The 18277-nt window shown below is 44.1% G+C and overlaps 1 protein-coding gene across 1 annotated transcript in view; it reads right to left on the reverse strand.

The window, feature by feature from the left end:
- LOC138566772 (cytochrome P450 2G1-like) overlaps nt 1-18277 on the reverse strand; it is a 747200-nt gene that overhangs the window by 471684 nt on the left and 257239 nt on the right. Inside the window, exon 3 of the mRNA XM_069644419.1 lies at nt 14664-14813. Within this exon, the coding sequence (XP_069500520.1) occupies nt 14664-14813 (150 nt within the window). The remainder of the gene's footprint in view (nt 1-14663; nt 14814-18277) is intronic.

Here is an 18277-nt window from a genome sequence, read left to right on the forward strand (position 1 = left end):
AAGTATGGGGCTCATAGGCCAGTACCACTCAGGAATGGAGGGGTGGGCATCCGGGTATGGGCACCCAAGTACAGTACAGTTCAGTGGGGAACCCCAGGAGAGTAGGCCCATTAAGGGCATCCTGAAAACCTCTGCCCAGTTAGGTCAGTGGAGGGGGTACCCATCAAATCCTGGCAGCAAGGAGGAATCTGAAGACTCCTCTGAACTGCGCAGGACACAGGAGACCAGGTCCCCACATTCTGCCAGCCATTCCCAGGCTCGCAGAATCCGGGAAAACCTGGAAGATCAGACGGGAACCTCTGGGAGCAGTGCCTCTGAGTCCGAGGATGAATGGACAAGGGTTACCCGAACCAAAAAGGCCAATAAGGCAAAAAGGGCCTTGCTTAAGGACCCCTTAAAGCAGATTAAGGCGATCAGGAGCGTCATCACGCCTTACCATAAGAACGCTAAGTATTCTGTTTGGGAGCACTTAGAGTTGTTTGAACAAATGATGAAGACTTTCCATTTGAAGGACAGCCAAAGCTGTATTCAATATGTAAAGTGGACATTCTCCCCGGAATACTCCAGTTTCTTTGCGGGGCTGGAGGACCAAAATCATTTAAGATGGTCCACATATAAGGCGGCCATCCTGAAACATTTTTCTGTTCACAGAAATCCTCAAGAGGCTCGCAAGGCAGCCTACAATTTGCAATGTGGGGAGGATCAGGCCCCACAAGAATTTGTGCAGGAGTTAAAGCGTGCTTTTGCACAGACCACAAGAAGGGTGCGCACAGATAGTAGAGAGTTCATAAATACGTTTTTCCATGCCTTGCCCAAATACATCATGACCCAGCTCGTGAGGGATTTTCACGAGAAAAGATCCTTAGATTGGGTCATTGAACAGGCTACCCGGATCTATGAGGTGCAGAAACCGGTAGATAGCAAAAGTAATGCCCAGAAAAACCCCAAAGCCAACACCACCCCTGCTGCTGCCAAGGTGGCAGAGGTAAAGGTCACCCCCGTTTTAGATTTGGAGATGGGGGGGCCTAAAAACCTACCTGCACCTAATAATGCTAGGCCCAGAAGGTCCTCGGGCCAGTCACAGACAGGGAGCCAAGGAGGCAGCCCCACAAATGGGGTCCCTCGCTCTCCTGATTATGTAAGTCCCCGTTACAAGGGAAATCGACCCATCCTGGGTTATGTGTGGACTCCTCCAGCCCAAGGGGGGGGATCCAGCCAAGCACCTAACCCAGGGAACTTCCCTCCAAACTTCCCACAGGAGGGCAGAAATTTACCAAACCCTGGGCAGAACTTTTTCCCCAGATATCCACCCGACTTTCAGCCCCAAAACCATCCATCCTTCTTTCCCCAATTCCCTGAGCCCAGACCACTGAATCCGGGAGAGGGGAGGCCAAGGGTGGAGGGGTACCCAAATCTTCCCAACCCGGGGTATTACCAGAGGAGGGACAGCTACCCTTCCCGGGATCAGCCCAGGGGAGAAAACAGGGCCCCGTATCAGCCTGAGCGGGTTTCCCAGTTAGAGCGCCAGGTTCAAAACATGGCGCGGGATATGGGTCACATACTGAGGGCTCAGCAGAACCCTCAGATCGGCATGCCGGCGCAGAACGTACCCAACTCTGGACCTGGTGCTCCAGAACAATGACGGGGGCAGCACCCCGATAACACACCGGTTCCCAGGGAGGAGGCACAAAGGGAAGGGGGGTGTAAAGCCTTGGAGGAAGCTTCCTTCCTCACTTGTAAACAGCCCCTGGAAACCCAGGAACCGGAAACAAAATCTCTTGCCCCTGAAAGTCTGCCTCCTAAGGAGCAGAGGGGGGGTAGGAGAAACAAAAGACCCAAACAGACTCAGTTTGAGGAGGAGGTACAGATCTTCCAATTTGAGGGAGAGGGATCCTCAGAGGATCCTGGGAAAAGGATCTTCTCCTTCAGAGAGGGGGGAACTCCTCCCAAAGAAAAATGGGTCCCTAGGGATGCAAATCCAGACTGGGGAGATGTGGAGACTGAGCTACCGCCGCCCACCATCTCATCCCAGAACCAACAGCAAGAAAATCCCCGGGTTCAAACCCATACTGGGGACTGCCTCCAAAAAGGGGGGGGCGGCCCAGAACTGGAACCAGGGGAACCCACAATGGCTCTGATCTCCAGTTGCCAAATTTTTCTTTCAGATTCCCAAGACTCTCCACAGAATTCTGCCCAAATCTCTTCGCTAGCAATGTCCAAAACCAGAAAGTTAGCCCACCAGTTGTCCAAAAATGTACATTACCTGTGCCCCCTTGAGGAGAAGGAGGGAAGATATTATGCCCCGGTACAAGTACAGGGGCAGGGTACCATCTCGGCACTGGTGGACACTGGATCTCAAGCTACCCTTCTGTCCAGAAGGGCCTTTGACGAACTGAATGCAGGAAGGGGAGAGAATTACCAAATTCCTCTCACCTCTCTTCCGGGACAACTACAGAACTTTGACGGGAAGGAAATTCCCGTTGAGGGGACTGCAGACTTGGACATTAAAATTGGGCGACATAAGTTGAAACACCCGGTCATAGTTGTGACCCCGGAGGGCACCCCTTGTTTACTAGGGAATGACCTCCTGAGAAGGTTGTCACCCCTAATAGATTGTGTAAACAAGGTCCTCTGGACCCAGACTAGCCGACCAATAAAATTAAAACAGAGTGTCAACCATGTTAGTTTAAACGGCACATGCCACATGGTTGAACAAAAATCTGACCAAGTAGAATTTCACTTCCAGAACAACCAGATTCCAGACGTGACAGTAATAGCAGTAGGACAACAGACTAGTGATGGGGGGTCCTCTCTATTTCTGAAAATCAACCTTCCTTCCAGTTTAAGGTGGTATTCCACGCTGGAAGGAAACACTCTGAAATTCTATACCAATCCACAATCTGAAACTCCCACTCCTATAGTCCAGAAAGATGTGAAATCAGCTCAGAGCCTGGCTGAGATTCAGCAAATTGGAGAGCAGTTGTTCATCCCTGTCCAGTTAAATGATGGGAAGGACTCTGTTCTCGCTTGAGTGTGTGTGAACAACGGTAAGAGCTTCATCAGCGAAGCCATGTTTCGCCAACTCCCAAAAGATCCAGCCATTCCCACCCTCAAACTGATAGACAAACGGGAAATGGACCTGGAAGCACCTAATTCCAAACATCTCCTGCCAAGCAGGTGTATGCTCAAAATCTCCATTGGCAACAAGAGCATAGTCCACAATTGTTGGGTCGTGCGAGACGTCCCTGCCGCCTTTTACTTAGGCAGTGACATTCTCAATCGCTTTGCCATTAGTTTGGACCTAATAAACTTCAAAGCTTGGTCCCAATTAGCGGATAATCCCATGGGCTTTGATGATCCAGAAAAAGCATTTAGGTCAGCTCAATTGCTACCTTATGCAGTTGAAATTCAGGTTAAAGAGGAAGTCACCATCCCAGAAAGGACCCGACAATTCTCCCTGGAAGTGAAAGTTAAAAGGGGACAAGAGTTGAAAAACCCTGATGCTTACATACATCTAAATGCTTCTTTCCAACAGCAAGGGTTGGGGGTAAACCCAACTCCATTAGTCAACATAGAACATGACACCATTCTAATATAGGTGGATAACAGCGACTTAAAGAGTATTACTCTAGCCGCAGGCACCATTATTGGAATGGCGGTTGATGACCGACATTTTTCCATCGACTTAGTAAATGAACTGTTAGGACCAATCCCCAAGGACTGTTTTGACAGTGACAGTGATGACAATACAACACCAGACAGGATCTTTACCCGGCATGGGGGGAACTTCCTGGTGTACACTTCCTGCCCCTATGGTAAGGAAGATGTGACTTGTGACTTCGGGAGGGATGAGGTGATTTTCCAGGTCCATGAGGGCTGCTTTTCCCACCTGAAGCCTCCAGTCCAAATCAGCACTCTGACCAGGGACTTCTCCACCCAGCTGGAGGAGGCCGCTGAAATAGCCAAACCAGAAGTCTTTCCAGGCTTCAGGCAGATGGTGGAAGAGAGAGTCAACCTAGCTGATGCCTGTGTGACTCTGGAACAAAAGCAAAAGTTGAAACAAGTTTTCTTGGATTTCCAAGATCTCTTTGCGGTAGACTCATATGACTGTGGTCGCACTGACATCCACACAACAACAATCCCCACGAACCCTGGCATGACTCCTGTGTTTGTGAAGCAATATCGCTTGCCTCTCGCATCAATGGAGTCCCTTACTGAAATAATTAAGAACCTTGAGTCCCGGGGAATAATCCGTCCAGTCCACAGCACCTTCAATAATCCGGTGCTGGGAATATTGAAGCCAAACGGCCAGTGGAGACTCTGCGCTGACCTCAGGGAGCTCAACAAACGGGTCCATACTTCCCGATGGCCTCTGCCCTACATTGACCAAGGTCTGGCCCAGATTCAGGGGTCACAGGTATTCACTGCAATAGACCTGACCAATGGATACTGGACCGTGCCTGTCAGTAGGGAGGACCAATACAAGCTGGCTTTTACCTTTGGGGGCCAGCAGTACACATGGACCCGGACTCCCTTCGGATACCTCAACTCCGGCAATGAATTCAACATTTTTCTACACAAGGCCATGCCCGACTTGGGTGCAAGGGGTAACCTGGCTTATGTAGATGATGTCCTCATCAAAAGCTCAACTGTTGAGGAACACATAGCGGAGATCCGTTATGTTCTGACACAGTTGAGGGCCGCCGGAGCAAAACTTTCCTTTCAGAAAGCACAGTGGTGTAAAACCCGTGTTAACTTCTTGGGGCATGAGATTACTCCTCAGGGTCTTTGTCCCCAGGAAAAGAAAGTGGAAGCACTTCAGAAACTGAAAGACCCCACAACTCTGCGGGAACTAAGGAGCCTCCTTGGACTGACTAATTACAGCAGAAAGTTCATTGAGGGCTACGCAGAGATCACCAGACCCCTGATTCATCTCCTGAAGGGGGGGGTCAAGTGGGAATGGGGTCCAGAACAAGCCGAGGCAGTAAAACAACTCAAAAGAAGCCTCTCACAAGCGCCTTGCCTAGCTTACCCGGTCAGAAACAAGGAGTTCTTCCTGGAGACAGGGTTCTCTAATACGTGCTTGACGGCAGTATTATATCAAAAGCATGACAAGGTCAATAAAGTAATCTCCTATGCGAGCAAAACTTTATCCTCCTCTGTGGAGGAAAAATTCAACGATTGTGAGAAGGCACTCCTGGCAACGGTGTGGGCATTGAAGAATTACCGCCCGTTTATCCAGGGGGAACACATCATTGTGGAGACTCCACACCAGCCTCTGCAATATCTCCAAAGTGACAGAACCCGGGCCGGAAATGTGAGTAATTCCCGAATTACTTCCTGGATTCTGTCAATGCAAGGCTTTCCTGTGGAGGTCAGATATGGCCAAAACAAGAAGAGTCCCCTCGCGCAAGGTCTGGCTGACTTGCATGATTGTGCCAGAGAAAACTGTCTCGAGGACGAAAGTCTAAAAATAAAGGACAACATGGAGGCATACCTTAATTCCCCCCACAAAGTCTTTGAAGAAGACAAGTGTGAGGGAATGCCCACTGTGTATGTGGATGGATGCTCTTACCATGTTGACAACAGCGGGGAGAAAGAACTGGTGGCTGGCGTAGGGAATGCATGGGTGAATGAGTCCCCAGAACCCTCCGCTGGATACAAAATTGGTCCCCGAAGTAGTCAGGTGGCAGAATTGATGGCTGTGCATCAGGCCATCCTCACTGCTGTCCAGCATCAACTCCACGAACTGGTCATAATCACAGATTCGGATTATGTACGGAACGGGTTCGTGGAGCACCTGGTTAATTGGAAAACCAGAGGCATGTTATGTGCTAACCACAAACCCTTGAAACATGGGAGGTTGATCCAAAACATTGATGATTTGGTCACCTCGAATGAGATGACCATCTATTGGAAAAAGATCAAGGGTCATTCCAAAGTAGAGGGACCAGACAAAACTGGAAATGACTTAGCTGATCAGCTGGCCAAAACCGGGGCCATCCAAGGGGATCTAGTTGAGATTGAGTCCCTATTGGGGGAAATCCAGGTCACTGCTATCACTAGGTCCCAGACAAATGCTCACAACGACCTTTCAATTGCACAATAGAGTAAGGAGACCCCTGATGCTGATTTGATTACAGCTCAGAAGGGGGATCCAATAATTGGTAAGTTTTACCAGCACCTTGAGGACCCTGAGAACTTTCCCCTGACGGATACCGATTACATTGGGAAAGAGGACCTAAGAGTGTTGATGAAATGTCCAAAAATGTTCCGGATCCAAGACGGTTTGTTGGTAAGGAAATGCAAAGCTGGCCACGATCAGTGGGTGGTTCCTACCTCATTCCGAAGCCTGATGTTAAGTCACGCCCATGATGCGGCCACCGCCGGTCATAGGGGGTTTCACACAACATTGGAAATCTTAAGAGAGGTTGCATACTGGCCACACATGGGCCAGGACCTCAACCAATATTTGAAGGGTTGTCTTGTGTGTGCACAATTTCAGCCGACATCCCTCACACACCGGGCGCCTTTACAAAAGAGGGGAATGACACTGCCATGGTCAGATTTACAAATCGACTTTGTAGGCCCCGTGGTTCGCTCGGCTAGGGGGAATAAGTACATGTTGACGGTGACATGCTTGTTTACCAAGTGGGTGGAATGTCTCCCAACCCCAAACTGCAAGGCAGAAACGGCAGCTGCCTTGATGATTAACCACATCTTTTCCCGTTTTGGTCTACCTCAAAGGATTGAGTCAGACAGAGGTAGCCACTTCACCAGTGAAGTAATGACAAAGATGTGGGAGATACTGGGGGTCAAGAGAAAGCTGCATATTGCTTATAGACCAGCTTCTTCTGGGGCAGTGGAGAGATATAACCGAACCATTGTGAGCATATTAAAGAAGTTTGTGGCAGATTCTGGGCCAAGTTGGGATATCCGATTACCTCTGGTCCTAATGGCCATCAGATCTACCCCTTCATCTGCAACCAAAATGTCACCATTTGAGTTGATGACTGGGCGCAAGATGGTGCTTCCTCAGCATTTGCTCTACAGGACCCAAGAGCAGACACTGATAAATGCCTCCACTACTCATGAGTATGTGGAGAATTTAAGGAAACACCTCCAACATGCTTTTGCTTACGCTCAGCGGAATCTAGAAAGATCGGCTGATAGCATGAAGACCCACTATGACCTGAAGACTTCCAGGAAGGAATATCAGGTGGGAGACCGGGTCTATCTATACAACTTCCAAAGGAACCAGGCCAAGCAGCGCAAATTTTTGCCTACATGGAAAGGACCCTTTGAGATCATCGACAAGATCTCCCCGGTGGCCTACAAAATCCACATCCCCAAAGGTCCTTTGGCCGAGGGGGAAGACAAGTGGGTCCACATAAACCAGTTGAAATGTTGCCATCCCAGGCACACTCTGCAACAACTGGAGGAATCCTCTGGAATCCTAGCGGGTACTGTCTCAGACTAATTCAGTTCCAACCATAAAACATACCACATCTAGTCTCTAAAATATTGTGATTTGCATGAAACTGTCTCTTAGTTATACTGTTTTTTTTCAAAATAAGAATGTAATGTTTCGTTATGATGAAATGCATATGCTGCCCCACTATCTCAACAGTGGTGGAAAAACGTCTATGAGTAGGTATTGCCGCTCTTCCTTTGTCGTCCTAGGAGAAAGAAAACCTGAAGACGGGCCAAGGAGGACGATCCGGAGACCGGGAACGAAGATCCGATGGGCCCAGTGGACCGCCCAATACTCCCATCAGGACTGGCGAGGAGAACCGATCGATCAGTACCGGATGGAGAAGAAGATGCTGAACTATGCCATCTACAGAAGAGGAAGAAGATTATGCGGACAGACCGGTGCGTGGGTCAAAACCCTTGGGCACGCGACTCCCCATCGACTCAAATTCAAAGTTCAGTCGCGTGGGGGGGGCTTGTTGGGTGTCCTGACCCACGTTTAAGCTATCATGCCACAACATTTGGTGCTGTGTGGTTAGAAAATTCAAGATGGCGGAAAACCCACATGTGCGCCGAAATCCAGGAAAGCTGCGCAGTTTGTGCGCACACCAAAATGGTTGCCTCACTTGCCACCCACCAGTGCGAGAATGAAAGGCCGGGTTGCCATGAGGGAAATGGGTTGCCAAAGGAAAAACAGTAGCGCCGGTTAGCTTCAAAGCGCTTTAAAACCACCATTGGACTACCCGCACAGTAGTCTGAAACCATTGGGAATGGCAATGCTGATTGCCAAATGCAACCTAGAATTGTTGGGAATTCATTTTCTTAAATCCCAAAAATGGGTGCAGTACCAGTACTCACCACTATCCAAAAGCCGGCAGTTTAAAACCACCCTGTGTTTCTCTGAAGGCAGGCTCAAACTGTCTATTTTAAACATTGCAACACATCTAAAAACTCACTGGACACCAGCAGACATTTGGTAGAATGGAGTGTTGTGTGCCTACAAAATCTGGGAAATGAAGAGCCCAGAACAATGCTTATAACAAAACTGGCTGAGCTATGGAGTCAGCAGTTTAAGTTGCACTGGATTTAAAGACACTAAAATCGAAAATGTTTAGATTAAATGAGTGACCTATGTTTGGTGTCACATGCCTTTGTAACTGTTGAAATGTCATAGTTTTGCACTTAGAATCAGCATTCTAGCTGCATATGTAAAAATGTTTAGTTTTATTTGAATGCAGGAACTGGGGAACAAAAAGTGACATTTTATCTGAAACCTGGCTTAAGGAACTGAATTCTGCCTGGCAACTACCCCCATCAGGAGTGAAACTTGAGTCACAGCTGTGTTCCCAGGCCTAGCTGCCCTTTTGCTGCTCACACTAAGGATATGCCATCTATCTGATAATTGAATTACCTGTGCTCTGCAGGAAAGTGAACAAAACCCTGTCCTGGCTCAGGCAAAGGTTTTATTGGCAGGAGTCGTAAATGGTCGTAAAAAGTGGCTTCCTCCTGAGGAAAGGGGAGGGGCACTGCCTGTGAGAGCAAGCTGGCTTGGCAGAACTGGAAAAACCAGAAATTCAACCTTGTGCTGAGGGTAAACCACACCCCTTTGGAGCCAGAACATAACTTTAAAAAGATGAATAACTCATAGAGCGGACATGTGAAAATTTTATAAATGATACCATAATTCTTGTGATTTTTCTGCCCACAGTTTAAGAGGTTTTTAGAACCGGTGGTATGTTCAGGGGGGTGTCAGCGGAAAAGTGGGGATAACTCTAAATGTATGCATGTTAAAAATCTGAAACTTCATCAGTTAATGTCCGTACTCCCTGCGCACATGTATGTAAAGTTGGGTCAATGTCAGAAATTGCAAAATCAGTTAAAAAGTGAAATATGTGCCATTTCTGAATGCAAGCTCCCAGGAAGAGCAGAGTTTGAACAGGGGATACCTCCTGTAATGCATGATGGGTGCATATGATTTTAAAACAATATGTACCTCTGCAAATATGTATTTGTTTCAAATCTAGATTTGTGTGTAAGTTGACAGGAGGAGTGGACTTTCTGCAGGCTGTAAAATGACATCACTCTGACTCACAGTTCATTCCCCAATCAAATGATAAATGGAAGTTTGACCAATTAGAAGCTGAGAGAGAGGTAGGGTCAGTGATGCTAGAACACACCCACATTCTAAACACATAAAAGCAGACAGACAGGACAGATAGGGACTTTTCAATTCCATCTGCAGCGGGACGCTCTGCCGGAAAAATCCATGCTTTACCTCCATCAAACCTCCAGAGAGCCAAACTAGAGACTTCAATCTATCCAGAACTAGAGACCCAGACCAGAGAACCAGAGAGAGCTGACCCAGATCACTGTGAAGTGCAGAGACCAGAGGCGAATTTAAAACCCTGACCAGATCCGTGATGAGGCCCATTTCACTCAAGAATATAGTGTGAGTACCTAGAAAACTGTGCAGAACCAATCTCCTAGTTAAAATAATATAATTCAATCCATTTTTTATCTAAGTAGAACTGCAGCTTAGCAATTATGTTATCCTGCCATCATTTTTAAAGCTGAAAAAGTGTGCGTTTAAAATTTCAAATCTGAAAAATGACCTTTATTCAATCGCTCATATCTCGGCAACCGTTTGTGCTAGAGACTTGCAGTAACTTTTATTTGGAAGCTGAGATCCTAGGCTTTCCTAGGACCCCGAAACGATAGAGATAGTCCTTGTGGTTCCTCTGTAATAGCGCTCGGCGCATCCGCGAATTTTGCCGCGATTTGCAAATTTCTTCACGTGTAAAAAGCTGCTGCTGCTTGCCTTCCATTGCCAGAAATTCGTTTAACCTGCTAACTATCCCTGCATCATTGCTAGTGTGAGCCTGGACTAATATTAACTAGATACCAATCACCCTGAACCTCTGAAAGGGAATTAAAAGTATTTTAGCATACTTTTCAATTCATTGCCAGCACATATCAAAGCAATTTGGGCCTGTGTTTTCAAACTTCTGTAGTCTAAGCTTGCTGGGGTGAACTGAATCACATTTGATTGCATTTCTGAGAACTGTGTGTTTTCCTTCCATTTCCTTGCATTGCATAAAAGGGGGGAGGGGATTGCCAGAGAAAAGTGATAACATTGTTTTGCTGAAATCATATCAAGTTGTTTTCTATACTGCATTTCATTCATTCAACCTTGCATTTCCTTGAACCTTATAAAGCATTCTCTACCACATTATACTTCTGTACCTATTTACCAGTGTGCTACCTTATCCATTTCATGTCAACTCCTTATTGATTATAGAGAAGCGTGTTAGTGCCAGATTCTCCGTTGTTAATATTTATCATATCAGATTAAGTGTGATATTCAATTATTAATTTACTATAAAGGGTGATATATATCTATTGTTTAAATTATCAAATAAACCTTTTAAACTTGCAAAACAGAACTACTTCTTGGCTCAGTGGGGTCAGGGGGATTCCAAGAGAGGGGTGTTATATAGGGGTAGTCATCCAGAACGCATGAACTGGACATAAAGATATATCAATAAGGGTTTTCATTCAGTATTCTAGACTAGGCGTTAATTTAGCTGTAGTGCTGAATTGAATCCCCTTACACAGATTAAAAGTTATAGGTTTATACTGTACCTAGTATATGAGTATCACTGGATCAGAAAAATGTATTGTCCAGTTCATTACACCATGTGATTTTATTGCTGAGCATCACGGTACAACGGATAGGGTCTACTATCCATGGCATTACTGAAATGATATGATAGAGGCAGGGAGGCTGTTCCAGAGGGAGGCCCCAGACAAAGAAATATCAAGCACCAACTTGTTGCTTGGAGAAGCGACTGACCCTGAGGGAGTTGTGGGTGGAGGAGCAAAGAGCTTGAGTAAGAAGATAAAAAACTGTCCTAACAGACTTTCTCCGTAGCAGACGCAATAAGTTGTTACAATAAGGTATCTGTTTTATATATGTACGAGGTGGTGGTGCGTCCTGTCAACAATAAGTGTGATGAAAGGGTAATAGAAAGGGGTAAAAAGCATGTCCTCACAGACATAAGATCTTTTCCATGGCTCCATTTGGCTAAATGGATCAAGACCTTGCATCACTTGACGGTTTCTGACCGGCACACCGATACCTTAGACGCATGGATATCCATACGTTGGCTGGCTTAGCCTGCACTCCCCAGCTATTCTCACCTTTTGAAAACTGATCTGCTGCTAAGGGCACATCCTACTCGATTAGTGGGAACCAATTCTTCATAGCCTCAGGCCCCTTCCTGACTTGCTACTGCCTTCCCAAGAAGGACTGCTTTTTGCTTCACAGGTGCAAATATGCGCTCTCACGCACTACTGCAATGTTGAGCACAAGGCTACCCACTTCTTAGGGCTGCACTAGAAAGTTAGGGAACAACTCCAAAAAATGGTCTAATGCTCATCCTTGCTTACCATATGCACTCGCCCAGCCGATTGGCACAAGGCTTAGTCAGAGCATGAATGCAACTTACTTGGTATGGGCACGCAATGTCACCTGTCTTGCATGAACGTAGACAGGGTTGCCTCAGGTGCGATAGATAGTCTGAATGGACATGCATCAATTATAGTAGGCGGCGTGCAATTGAAGGCTGTCCCCTGTTACGCTCACAACAGAATGAATACAACCCTCTAGGGAAAGAAGCCAAGAGATAGCTTGCAGGTTTTAACAAGGTTTAATTGTACCAAATTCAAAAAATATCAGCAAAGCTGTCTGCTGTTCGAGAAAGTTGAGACTCTAGAATGAAGGTTGTTGCCTTTTGAGAGGCCACTGCATCAGTAATGACATCACATATGGTCATAACCCGCACTAGTGATCGGTAAAACAGTATTCATGATCGTGCTGCATTGGTGGATGCCAGCCTACAATTAGTTTATTTTTCAGGCGTATTTCGAATTCCACTTGGGTAAGCTGGGCTCATCTCTCCATGGAGTGAAAGTCAGGTCGTGGGCTGATGCTTGAGGGAATGGAAGAAATTAATCAAGTCACACTGATGCGTCTTGTCCGGTCTGTTTTATTATTGTGCCATTCTTTCACAAAATCTACCCGTCACCGGCTTCAATCTCTGAAAACATGCTTCTATTGTTATTTGGCCTTGAGCAAAAGTCAGCAACCACTAGGCTAGAAGGACACAAGGTGTTGAATACCCACAAAAATGATAACATTTACTATATTAAAAGTGGACATTGGAAAATTAAGTTTCAATTTCAGCAATCTGTTGCTCGGAGCAGACACTCTGCATTACACAGAGAGAATGGAACTCCCTAACATTATGCAAGTTCAACTCGACATACTATTTTTGTGATTAAAAATGACATTTGTGCTGTATCCATATTGAATAATTCAGCGTCGAGAGAATGTGCGACTTGACGAAAATAATGAACACTATACGTTGTTATGTTGAGTTATATTTATACTGAGCCATATATAAAACGTCAAGTGCGTAACTTGCGTTTGTTTATAAGTCTACTAATAATTGTTATTTGTGTATAGTTTAAAGAGGAGTGAATAGAGGTTTGATTTTTTGGCTGGTATTGCTTACTGACATTGTTATGGGTTGTTAGCTGACCAGCTGGGGGCGGGCGGTGCACCCGCCTGGCAGAGTTGTAATGTGCTGGTCCAGTAACAACGGTGCCAGTATGCTTACCGGCACCGTTGTTTCCGGACCGGCGCATTATAATGCGGCCCATAATCTTTGTGAAGACTCTTGGCCCTGAATTTAGCCCAAACAGGAGAACTCTATATTGAAAATGCTTGCCCATGACAGAAAATCTGTGGTATTGTCGATGGGAATTGCATATTTGTATATGCAAGTAAGCGTCCTTCAGGTCCAAATCACATTGCCGATCTCCAGCGCAGAGAGACTCTGAAATCTCAGCAGGAGTCACCAATTTTTCTATGGGTAAATAAAGGTTGAGGTAACATAGACCTAACACAACTTTCCGGCCCGCCTGGTTCTTCTTGTGTATTGAGAATATCCAGGGATTAAATCCCTGAGCCCAGTATTCCACAGGAACTCTTTCTACCACTTTGAATTCCATCAAGCTCCCCACTTGGGAGGGTCATACTTAGCGGGCAAAATTGCAAAGATGTTCCACAAGATTGGTTATTTACACTTTTTGAAAGAAAATGGTGCCATTATGAAATCCTTCAAAAAGTTATGTGATGGTTTTCCTGAAACATTGTTCTATTCGAACATATATTTGTACATTTCCATCGAGACAGTTTGAAAGTAGGTTCATGACAAGGTTTTATTTGCATAAATCAAACGTGTAGGCTGTGTAATAGTGCACACAAAATTGAAACACCAAACTGCCTGTGCGTACATTGCCTAGCCTTATTGTCTCAGTATCTTTAATTTTGTTTTAATTGTGTGCATAAAGACACTTATCGTCAAGGCTTTTTGGAACTGAATGCTTTTGAGTTGACAGAATTCACTGATTATTGCCTTGGTTAATTGATTAAAAAAGTTTTTACTTCAACTGTCTGAATCAAAATGTCTGTAAATTGTTGGTGTTATTTTTTTACATTTTGAATGTATTGTTATTTATTTAAACTTTATAGATTTGGGGAAGGTTTGTCTGAATTTAAAGCATGCAAATAACAAGGGGGTCCTGGGAGCCTCTCTGCCAGACATTAGTCCTGGTTACAAGAGGCTTACCCAGAGTCTTTAGCTCACTATCTTTCACAGAGGAGAATTATCCATTTGCATGTTAATTTGCATATTTAAGTAACTTTGGGTCTCACACTAAGTTACTAGGGGAATCCCAACGTGGTGGACCCCCTGCTCACTATTTTTAGAGAGGCACAGCTACACCCTACTGATGAGGTTCAACCAGACCGAAACACGTGTCTGGGATTACTGTTGGTACTCTTGTTCAGAGGAGAATTGCCTAGCATTTCGGTGCTGGACTGCCCCAGGGCAGGACAAAGACTGATATGTTTTGGATAGTTCTTCTCTGTGAAATATAGTGAGCTAAAGACTATGGGTAAGTCTCTCGTAACCAGGACTAATGTCTGGCAGAGGGACTCCCAGGACCCCCCTTGTTAATTTGAATTTAAAGCTTACAACAATAAAAAAAAACAAAGAAATTGAAAAATGAGGTTAGCACCAGGTGTACCAGATGTGTTTGCTGGATCATGCACAAAGTCTAACCTTTAGTTCTTCTGAGTTCTTCCACAAGATGTTGGGCTTCCTCTTGAATCCTCTCCTCAATGCTTCTCTTTCCCATCCCAAAGTTTCTCAGAGTCATGAGGGAAAAGCGACGTAGCTGTTTCCATCGCTCACCATTGCTAAAAATAATTCCTGAAAGAGATTTTTTAAACATGAGAACTTTACTTAATCCCATGCAACTTTATGATAGAAATATACCCCAATTAGAAGTCCAGCTCAGGTTCTTAAATCTACAATTATGAGAATCAGTGTTCAACAAAAACTTTATCACAAACAGGAAAATACCATTGGTGCAAATGCATTCGAAACCTAGATTTCTACAATACTCTACATGGGTGAGGGCATAGAATTACATATGCTATTATTACCATGCCACAACAATCTGTGATCAACATGTTGAGATTCACAAGCTGTAGATAGTAGTACCTTGTGTGGGGGACTTTGCATGCCCCATTCAGCTATCATGCATGTTAGGATGGAAAGAGTTGACAAAAGCCGGCCATTTAAGTTGTATGCTGAATTAAGATGTTCCATGGTGAACATAGAACTTACAGGAAAAGGACAATTATGTCTTGCTACAATTCTTCAAGTTTATTAGAAGAAACCCCAATTTCCTTGGAAGGAGACATTTGGATTATCAGAGGGTTCTAGGTGTCCCAGAACTGTAAGGTCTTTAGGGGAATTTAGTCTCACTACGCTGAGCTGATATATATATTAATGTTCTCTAGATGTCCAACTGGATGTTACAGACTTGCAACCAATAATAGAATATCTTGACATTTCATTTGAAGTGGTTTCAACAGAAACCTTTTGATTGTAGATGTAAATTATATCAAAGGAATGGAAAAATAACATAATTAACACCGCTTTCTGGGAAGATGCTACTAAACACCATCTTGGCAAGTTTTATTGTTAAGTTCATAAATAAACAAACAACAATATAATGGCAAACTCGTAGACCTTTCATTTACACTAAAATATGACTATTTTTAATGAAGACCACTGTCCACTATTGTGCCAATTTACCATATCAAAGTCTTAATGGGAAAAGCCAGAAACCTGCTTGAAAAGCAACATAAAAAAGGCAGGGGGTTGGAGGAGGTGCAAATCATGGTTCAATAGTAGAACAATAATCTATCAACTCGGGGGTTCTTTCTCTTGAACTCTCTTTTCTTGAAGAAGTGGCAGCATTTATATGATCAATTTGAGCAGTTCTTCAATGCAAGGGATTCCAAGAGACATTTTGTACGCTGTCCTATTGCAGACAGCTGTGGAGTAACTAATTCCAATTTCACAAAGAATGAAAAACATGGGCGCAAAAACAATATATGGTCTCAGTGTGGCCTTAAACTGAACTTAATTCAGCATCACATATCAATATCTGTATAAATCATTAAAAGTACCAAGCCTCCCTGACAATGATCTTTCCATTCCACTATTTCATCCAGGAAGATGAGATTTTTCCAATGTGATCAGTTTCGGTTACAACCTAATATTAGTTTAAGCATATTCAATAATTGGCAAATAAGGCATCGGTTTCAATTAATTTTACTGTGGAAGGCTCAAACTGACCATTGCTGAGACAATGACAGGCTTTGTTTTCTTAATCACTCTGCCCAGAAGCATAGGGTTTTGTTTAAGTAGATATAGATTTATTTTTTAAAAAATGATTCCGGCAAACATGACTTAAATTAGGAACATCAAAAATGTGTAGGTTTTATGGCTTGCTTTTCAGGGAGCTTTTGCAAACCTGGCCAATATGGATTTTTGACATATAACCCTTTCTAAATGTTGTTAGGGCCTAGGGAAGTAAGTAGAAGGGCTTTGCCCTGTGTGTTTTCTTGGCCATGGCTTCATCATGCTCAGGCTCGCCATGAAGTGAGATCATTGCAGAAATACAGCCTGGCACAGCAAACATCTCTCTCCAGAGGTCTCTCCTTTCGGCGCTGCACCCCATACAATGCAGTTAAGTCTCACGGTACATTCTATCCAATTGTACACCTATATCTTCCATCCTGTTCCTTCACATGCCTTCCTGAGCATCTTATCTATCCCTCGCCCTCATTCCAACTATCTACCTGACTTTGCTCCTCCCTACTATTACTGAATTGCTCCTCCTAAAACCTAGGCCCATACACCATCCACTCCCCCACCAAACCTGAGACTGGTTGATTGGACCCTTAGTTTCTAGCCCTGGTTACATGTATATCCATTGCTGACAACTGCCCTCCCTCCCCTGTTAGATCCCCACTCCCTTGCTTCTCTACCCCCTAACTGTTCTAACCCCTATGATTTTAAAGTGCTCTGTTGCTTCCTGAAGCTAGGACTCCACTTAATAAATGCCCTAATAATAATAATAATAACAATAATGATGATGATGATGATAATAATAATAAGACTCCTCCTTCTTTGCCTCTCTGACAAGCAAAGAACTTCAATAGCATAAACTATGGTAGCAGGTGTGTTACAAATGCAAGATAACATAACACGTGTATAAAGAAACCTTTTAAACCCTTCTACCTAATCAGCTGCCTGAAAGAATCACGCACACTGACATATCCAGGAGAGAAACCTCCAAAAGTTACTGATTTCTTCCACATAATCTTGATTTCCCAAAGGAAATTCATACAAACAATGGAGGAACTTTGAGGAAATCTATACAAATAAGATTGCACATAGGACATTACGTTTGATGTATAAAACAAAAGAAAAAAATCAGGTAGTCAGCCTCATAAGTAACGTCATTAAATAAAAAAAAAATAACAGACCACATGATGGTCCAAGAAAAATGAAAACCTTTGCAACTAGAAACAATCAAAGCGGCCAAAAATGCACAGAATAAGCAGATGAAATTCATATTGTTTTAATATCTAAAAGACTAAGTATTAGGTATATGTGAGAATAAATAATAACTGAAAACACACATTGGATTCTCGGTTGAATCCTCCATTAACTATTTTGTGATTAACAAAATAGAAAAGGGCAAATAGGAAATGGGATGCAGAAACGTTGCTATTTTATTTGCTACCGATATTAGGTTTTAGATCACGAAAACGTCTTTGTGAAAATACTGTGATAATACACTTTTAGATTAAGAATACTTTTTGACATACCACCTTTTCCTACGTTCCTGTAATACTTGTTTTTCTTTTGTACTGGGCAGTATTGGGTACAGCATGGCATTTGTTAAGGAAATTGAATACGCTGCTGAAAATCTTCTAATGGTATTGTATACTAATACGGCTTTAAAATGCAAGGTTTACAAATTTGCAATGTGTTTACTTCACTCTTTTTCAAACAAATTAGCATTATCAATAGATAGGAATAATAGTATAGTATGGGGGAAAGGCAGCAGCTACACACAAGTATTATTTAGCTGCAGTTCCAGGGCAGGCTTTCCTCTCACATAGGATGCTGCTGCTTCCACAAAGGATCATTTGATCCTAGATTAACAATCCTCCCTGGCTGTATCGGTGCATACCACAAATGTACACTTGCAGAAAGCGAGTTGTGATGAATCTGGACAATACATCCCATCTCCCCAGAGGGGAACCACCTCCTTTGAGGCTAGTGAAGTGAGCCTTCCTAGAGGTCTG

Source organism: Ambystoma mexicanum, chromosome 2p, assembly GCF_040938575.1.
Source record: "Ambystoma mexicanum isolate Mex_15411 chromosome 2p, UKY_AmexF1_1, whole genome shotgun sequence".
In the NCBI taxonomy this organism is placed as follows: Eukaryota; Metazoa; Chordata; class Amphibia; order Caudata; family Ambystomatidae; genus Ambystoma; species Ambystoma mexicanum.